General features: G+C 44.6%; 1 protein-coding gene across 1 annotated transcript; it reads left to right on the top strand.

The window, feature by feature from the left end:
* The first annotated feature begins 1,388 nt into the window (after positions 1 to 1,388).
* Positions 1,389 to 2,869, top strand: RPRM (reprimo, TP53 dependent G2 arrest mediator homolog). Its single transcript, XM_005573204.4, has one exon. It carries the CDS (start codon positions 1,638 to 1,640, stop codon positions 1,965 to 1,967), a length of 330 nt encoding a protein of 109 aa, XP_005573261.1. The 5' UTR covers positions 1,389 to 1,637; the 3' UTR covers positions 1,968 to 2,869.
* The last annotated feature ends 5,298 nt before the right edge of the window (positions 2,870 to 8,167 follow it).

The following is an 8,167-nucleotide window of genomic DNA, read 5'->3' as shown; positions in this document are numbered from 1 at the left end:
GTTGAAAATGGCAAGATAGCTGCTTTTCAGTTTTATTTTATTTTTAATTGACAAACAATTGTACATATTTATGAGGTACAAAGTGATATTTTGATACACATATACATTGTGGAATGATCATATCAGAGTAATTAGCGTACCCATTATCTCGAATTTTTATCAGTTCTTTGTGGTGAGAACATTTAATAGAAAATAAATGTATTCTGTTGAAAGCTCAAGTTACTGGTTTCCAGCTGTTACAGCTGAAAGAAAGAGGGAGGAAGGCAGGGAGTAATGGGGAAAAGGAGGGAGGGAAAAGAAAATAGAAAAGGGGGCGCGGGATCATGCAGTATTCTTTCAGAGTTAAGAAACTTAATCTATAGGTTTATAAAATTTCATTGGAACCTACGGCAAAATCACAATGGCTGAAGCGTCAATCAGGCCCATACAAACATCTGTGTTTAGTTTAAATGACTAAGGGTGAAACGCATCAGCTTATGGAAAATGGGGAGGGCTCCCAGCATTTGGCCAGCGTTTTAGGTGATGGATGTTGATGAGCAATTCCTTTAAACAACTGATTTACTGCCAATGGACAAAATGCTGGAAGCACATCCAAAAATTCATCTGCAATTAAAATTACAAGCAAGTGGTCACTGTGTTCACTTCCTTTACCAGAGAGGTGACCCCTGCTCCCGGCAACCACCTCCACCCAAGGGCCACAGAAGAACTCCTCCTTCCTCTAACCCCCTTTCCTTGGCCTCACACCTCATGATAAAATCTGCCTTGCTCTGTCTCCCAATCGCTTTTGTAAAGGAAGTTGAGTGTAGAGCTCTTTTTTCTCCCTCCCTTCCTTTTTTCTTTCTTTCCTTCCTTCCTTCCTTCTTCCATGCCTTTCTGTCTTTCCAAATTCATTACTTTGTAAGAAACATTCTCAGATCACCTCCACTCCACCAGAAATCCAACGCAGGCGAGACGGAGTCAAGCACAGGCGGTGGGCGGGTGGCCTCAGCTGGCACCATCTGGCACCTGGGATTCATCGCCACTTTCCATCAGCCCAGAGGTCAGGGGGGCAGCCGGCAGAGGACACGCAGAGCTCGTGTGTCCCAGTTCCTCTGAAACTTTCAGCTGACCGCACCCTCCCCCGCCAAACTCTTTTAATCATCCATCAAGCTAGAAGAGTACGATGACCTCTGCCTGGCCTTTGGAGTTTGCAAAAGAAGAAAGCAATAAAAAGCAAGACCAGGTTCGCCCCTTTGCTTCCTCCACCGCCCAAGAGTAGCGCGCAGCGCGGCGGTGCGGCCGGAAGGGGCCGCTGTTTACTCAGTGCAGCCGCCCCGCCGCTGCAGCCGCCGCTGCCCGCACCTCCCACGGCCGGGCTGGTCCAGCCCCACCAAGTTCCAACAGCCCCCAGTCGAGCGAGCGCCGGGAACGAGCACCGCCCGGGCTGGAGCGGACGGCTTTAGAAGAGCCTAGCTGCTGCGCGCGTCGGAGAGGCTCCTGGGAAACTCCCACGGCCCAGGGACTTTCGAAAGCAGAGCTAGGAGCCCTTGCAAGCGCTAGTCTGCGAGTGAGCGCTCAGCTCGGCACCTGTTCCTCCAGCGCCGCCGCCTTCCCACCCCTCGGACCCGCGCCGCTCGCGGCGCCCGCCCGCTCCTGCGATGAATCCGGCCCTGGGCAACCAGACCGACGTGGCGGGCCTGTTCCTGGCTAACAGCAGCGAGGCGCTGGAGCGAGCCGTGCGCTGCTGCACCCAGGCGTCCGTGGTGACCGACGACGGCTTCGCGGAGGGAGGCCCGGACGAGCGCAGCCTGTACATAATGCGCGTGGTGCAGATCGCCGTTATGTGCGTGCTCTCACTCACCGTGGTCTTCGGCATCTTCTTCCTCGGCTGCAATCTGCTGATCAAGTCCGAGGGCATGATCAACTTCCTCGTGAAGGACCGGAGACCGTCTAAGGAGGTGGAGGCAGTGGTCGTGGGGCCCTACTGACCCGCCCCTCCGCCCCCGCGGCAACCGCTCCCACGCCTGCCCACTTTGCCAGCCCGGCTGTGCCCCTCACTGTCAGAGACTGGGCGAAGCAAACCTGTCGGAGTCAATTATTTCTCTCGACTTCGGCCTTCCGGAAAGAAGCGACCGGTTTCTCCCTCGCCCTCTGAAAGTCCTCATGCCTGGCAGTCGGAGGAGAGCGCCCGGACTTCTGGACTCAGCAGAAAGTGGCAAGAAGAAGGCGATTAGGGCGCAGAACTTTGGAAGCTGCTACTTACTTGGAATGCGGGGAGAACGACGGGGCGAAGGCCCTTCTCCACCCGCAGGTGGGCCAAGCTCTGGGGGCAAGTGGAGAGGGAGGGCAGGGGAGAGACCCAGCGGCACTGATCGCCTTGTGACCGGAAAAGTGACCTGTTAAAAGCCACGCAGCAGACATCATGGGGTCTCACAAATCCGTGTCCGGGTGTGCTCCCACTCTTCTCCTGCTCCCCACCAGCCCTGGAGGGGAGAGGCGATAAATACCTTTGATTGTAACGTGCTGTTTTAAGAGGTTTTGTGTTTGTTTGCTTGAATACAAATATTTGATAAGTCTTTTTCTGCCCCAGTGGCCTGTTTGCCTGCCTGAGGGGTTAAAGTTTTGTCGTTGTGGGAGAAGGGGTGGGGGGAGGGGAGCCTGCGACTTTGAGGGGGGTGAGTTGTTTCTTTTAGTGCATTTCCCACTGGGTCTTTTGGGAGGTGTCTAGCGTTCCTGCTGGCCCTGATACAAAGACCCAGAATAGAACTCGTAGCTCGTGACTGCACGGTTTACGCCACAAAAGTGCTCTTGACATCCGTGACACCGTTTTGACTTTTTGTTTTTTTTTCTTATTTAACATTTCCTTAATAAATGCAACATTTAAGCGTTTTGTTCCTGGCCTCCTGGTGGTCATTCTGCGCTCCCCAGCAGTGGGGGAACGGGGCGGCGGTGCAGAGTCTGGCTCCCGGCCAGGGAAATTCACCCTAGAGAGCTGCGATTCAACTTGTGGATCCCATGGAGGGGCGAGGGTGGGGCCAGACGGAGAGGCCCTGGGATGACTGAGACAGAGCCCAGCCTCAGGCACAGTAGCCGTCCTGGAGGTAGCATCCTTTGTTTCCTCTTATCGTGAATATTTTATATTTCATTTAGTCTCAGCTCTCAGATAAGCGAGACTACAGGAGGGCCCCCGCGGGAAGATTACACTTCCGTGCCAGGCTCCGGCGGGAACACAGGATTACACCGCTAATGAAAGGAAGAGAAGGCTTGGACAGCCTTTACGGAGAGCGTCTCTACCCTAACCAACGTCAGCGAGGCGGCTTTGGGATGCTGCCCACGGGCGGGGCCGGGGGAAGGGGAATTATAAAATGCAAGGAAAAGTAGCTGCTAAGGTACACAGTGACGTTAATGCTCCCTGGGGTAAACCATTGTTACTAAAACATGAGATGCATTACTGTCGTTGCTATATTACTTTTTCTGGCAAAAAAAGACCAGGTTAAAATAAAGGTTCAGCCTGTTCTTTGTAATTTAGACTGCCCCAGACCAGGCAAAGGGTTGAGAGGAGTTAGCCGAGGTCCTGAATGTGGGAGATGAGTATTACAACCCCAACTGGGAAGGATATTTGGAGTAGAGCTACAGATGGTCGTTGACATATTTAAGGCTCAGAAATTCAACAGCGTTAGAAAGAAATGCCTAAAAACCGTGCCTCTGAAAATAACCCAAAGGATACAATAGCTTCGAGCATAAACTTGACAAAAGGTTTTGAGCAGTTTATTTTTATGCCTGGGACGGGATCCTAAATATTTTCAAGACTATAAAGAATCCACTAAGATGCTATAGAGCAATTAAAATTTCAAAAACTTCACAATGGCAGCTATAAGAGTAACTAAAATCAAATAACAATAAAGTGTTCCATTTACTCAGAAAGCACAACTGGTGTAAACAATGTTAATGACTCAAAGATTGGGATCAAAAGTTTTGAGTGCCTTTAATGTCATATCCACTATTAAGCGTCCTTTTCACTCTCAAGTAAACCTTGTCAGAAATTACAACCTAGGATGGTTTTTTGAATTCTAGTGGATATCAGGATTGAGAAAAGAGGATTTTGAAGTTTTGCTTGTTGTTCCTGTCTGTTAAACAGGTAAGGGTTTGTTTGCTTGTTTGTTGTTTTGGTATCTGGGTGGGGCCGGGGTCAAGAGATAGTCAATAGGTAGTCAGCAGGAGACTCGGAAGTCAATTTACTTTTGCTAACCGACAGGACAAGAAATGGCAATGTTCTGTTTTGTAGACAGTTTCTGTGGCACTGAGTTAATCTGCTGCCTGCATGTTTCAAAGGGAGAGACAAAGCAGAGCAATGGATTCTCTGGGACAAACCAGACACTTAAAATTTAACTCAGGCTCTTCTCAGGTCCCTTCTTCTGGAAGATTTGTTAGCTCGCCTATGAATTCAGTAGTCTGGTAGAACTCGATTTGGGATAAAAAAACAAATCAGCCAGAGTGTAGGAATCTTGCATTGTACTCTGCTGTGTACGGGCGCATGCTTTGAGTTTCAAACACGCAGAGGCTGAAGGAGGGATCCAACCTACAGATCAATTTTAAATTGTATAGAACACAGGTTTTCATTTAAAACGAAAGTCCTGAAAGTTGAGAGAGGAGCCTTCCCAAGGCTGAACACCTTTATCTTCTCTATCTTGTTCCTCTTAATATTTCTTCACACCTCTTTCCTCTTCCCTGCATCTCAATAGCAAAATCTGCAGTTTTTATCTCAACTATCCATATTTATTCTCTCACCTCCAGAAATTGTGATCATGAAACAAACTAAAACCTGTAAAATGTAGTCCTTAGGTACAAAAGGCATGTGAACACAGCTTTGTAATCTGTGATCTATGCACTATAGAGAAATGCACAGTCTGCAATGCATATAGCCCTGGAGACTATTTCCTGCCAACAGCACTTCTCTCCAGCCCTTAGATACATTTGTTACTTAGAGAGATGCCAAGTAGTTCTGGGTTTTATAGATGAGGCAATGTGTGCAAGAAGCTTTTTACACTCTCTATTCCCCGATGGCCACAGAGCAACCACTTTCTGGGGCCACACCACTCCCTCTTTCACTCTGCCTTTGCCTCTCTTTGTCCCTCATTCTAACAACTGCTTTAAATGAAACATTTCAATCCTGCTCAGAATTTATGGAGTGCCGGTCCTTTCCCAGAGACATTCTCTAAAAAAAAAAAAAAAAAAAAGGTTTTGAAAGCCACTCTCTGTGTTTCACCTAAGAAAATAATGTCAGCCTTAAGAGACCAGAAGTTTAGATAAATAAATAATCAAACAGGCAGGTTCTACCATGCCACACTGAAGTCCACCATTTGGTCAGTAATTAGTGGGAGGCCCTGAGAGAGACAGACAGATTCCTGTAAAAGCTTGCTTGATCTGGCATGACCCAGGGGGACTTATCTGATATTTCCTGAAGCCCTTCTGGAAATACAGCAAATGCAGGGAGAAGTTTTCATGAGACACAGCTGGTGGATTAGTGGGATCTCAGGCTGGGCAGACAGCTAGTGATACCTCTTAGCTTAATTGGGTGGCCTCTGTATAACTAGCTTAACCAATTGTTGATAAGTGTTCTTTTTCTTAAGATTGTTGATACGAATCTCCCACTCTCTCTGAAAATGTAGCAAGAGCTTGAGTGCTGGACAGCTTGAGGGAAGAGAAAGCAGAGGTCACACTACTCTGTCAAGTCTGACATCACACTCGTTCCTGGTCCATGATGTCTGATTTCTGAGTCATGCTGGCTTCTCACTGGATCCAAGTCAATCCTGCTACTGTGTCTTCCTATACTAACTCTTAATTAGGAAAGGAAAGACACACTGGGCTGAGATTTTAGAAATTTTGGTTCTGGTCACTAAAAGCAGCTGAATGGCCTGATCCCTAAAATAAGGCAGATGGGTTCTAAAGAAACTTCCAATTGTACGATACCATTGAATTAATTGGTTTAACAGTTTCTCTCGCTTAAGATGTTTCATAGATCTCTTAATTATGTGTCTTAAAAATATATTTTATCTTTCCAGTCTTGATCTTTTGTGTAGATGTTTTTCTCACAAAAGTCAAGTGCTCCTCTACTGGAGATAAGTTATTTACAATAATCAAAGCAAAATTTCAGACACCTAGCCAGGCCAGAGAAGATGATAGTATTTAACCTGATAGATTATGCATGATCTCATCAGTGCCTTAAATTTCTAGATCTCTGCGCTCTCAAAGGATGAAGCCATGAAAGTAAAGCCCATTGTACTGGGGAGTAAGCAATTCTTCTAAGTACACATTCAAACTAATACGCACTGTTGTTTATAGAAACTACTAGGATGTTTGAAGACTCATTAACATCTACTTTTTCTCCCTAAAGCATTTTTGCTTTTGAGTTTCTGTAACAGCATACAGCACCTGTTCCACATGCAGTTTAGAGCATTCCTTAACCCTAGCTTATTTTACTTGTCACTTTGGGGGGTTACAATGACAGGAAAGGATTCCAGGGTTCAGTTTGTTCTGTAAGACTGAAACCTAGTTTGAAAGCCTGTTGAAGCAGCCAGTCTGCAGTAATCCTCCAAACAGGAATCACTAAATGTTTTTTCTGCCTGTCAAATCCCATGTAGATCTGTGCACAATAGCTCAAATGGGATATGTTTTAAAAGCAGCTGCCTCAGTAGTAATTGTTTCCTAATGTCTGAATTTAAATGCTCAATAGTAAGTTGTTTCCATGGCCAATCTCACTTTGTTCTCTTTTCCTGATATTTTTGTATTCTTTCAAATGTTTAAAAGACTTGAAAGTCCAGGATTAACTTTCAGAAAAATTAATTATATATTATTATTATCAGTCATATATCACTTATGGTGATCATAGTAACATACTTTGAATTTATATGTATACATCTTATATTTTATTATTATTATATTTGAGAAGCTTAAAATATTCCAGACAGAGCTCCTATAAGGACTGTTGTAAGGATAACTACATGTATTTTTTCTTTTTAAAATTATTTTATACTTTAAGTTTTGGGGTACATGTGCAGAACATGCAGGTTTGTTACATAGGTATACACGCGCCATGGTGGTTTGCTGCAACCATCAATCCGTCATCGACATTAGGTATTTCTCCTAATGCTATCCCTCCCCTAGCCCCCCACCCCCCGACAAGTCCCGGTATGTGATGTTCCCCTCCCTATGTCCCTATGTTCTCATTGTTCAACTCCCACTTATGAGTGAGAACATGTGCTGTTTGATTTTCTGTTCCTGTGTTAGTTTGCTGAGAATGACGGTTTCCAGCTTCATCCATGTCCTTGCATGTATTTTTAAATATTCCTCAGTCACATTGCAAACAGTGGCTTGCATCTGACCTAGATAACAATATACACTAAATGAGAATAAACAAAGCTTATTTTCATTTATTTAACTATGTATATTTTGAAGGGATAATGGATAGTTTTATTTTCTAAATATATTTAAGGGCATGCTTGCTGAAGTATTCTTGAGTAGGTAAATGCAGGTATAGAATGATCAATACTAAAAAGGTCAAGTGATCTGCAATAATGCTGGAACAAATGCTGCCCTGCCTAACCCCATTTTAAAACTGGTTTCCATTAGATAGTAATATTTTATAATCTCATAATTCAAAGAGTTACATAGTGTTTCTCAAGCACTCATGTATAGATGGTACATTACTACTTATTACTGAAAAGAATGAGATGATTCCTTTCCATTTGAACCATAAAACACTGGCACAGACAAACATATGTAAGGGAAGGTATATAATCTACCCACAAGAGTAAGATAAGAAATTGTTCCTATTATTTCTAGAATTCATAGTAATATAAATATACACATATAATTATGCCATAGCCTACATGTTGGCATATATTATTACAGGGAGAGAAGGTTATAGTTTTTCTTATTTTTTAAATATTTGCTTTCGACCCTCACCAATTCCTCTTTCATTATGCACTCCTTCCCACACCCACATCTAAAGATATACTGCCCTGAAAGAGTCATTGATTTTTATCAGACCAAGACTCCAGATGTCTGATTGCTTTGGCAAAAGAATCCCTCTGGGATCCAGTGTGTCTCTTTTGCTTTATTTATTTTCCTATAAATTGAGCAGGATCATGTAGTTCATATACTAAGTAGTATTGATTAAGGCAGGTGC

Source organism: Macaca fascicularis, chromosome 12 (genome assembly GCF_037993035.2).
Source record: "Macaca fascicularis isolate 582-1 chromosome 12, T2T-MFA8v1.1".
NCBI lineage: Eukaryota > Metazoa > Chordata > Mammalia > Primates > Cercopithecidae > Macaca > Macaca fascicularis.
Note: the sequence above shows the minus strand (reverse complement) of the source record. Positions and strands in the feature narration are given on the sequence as shown.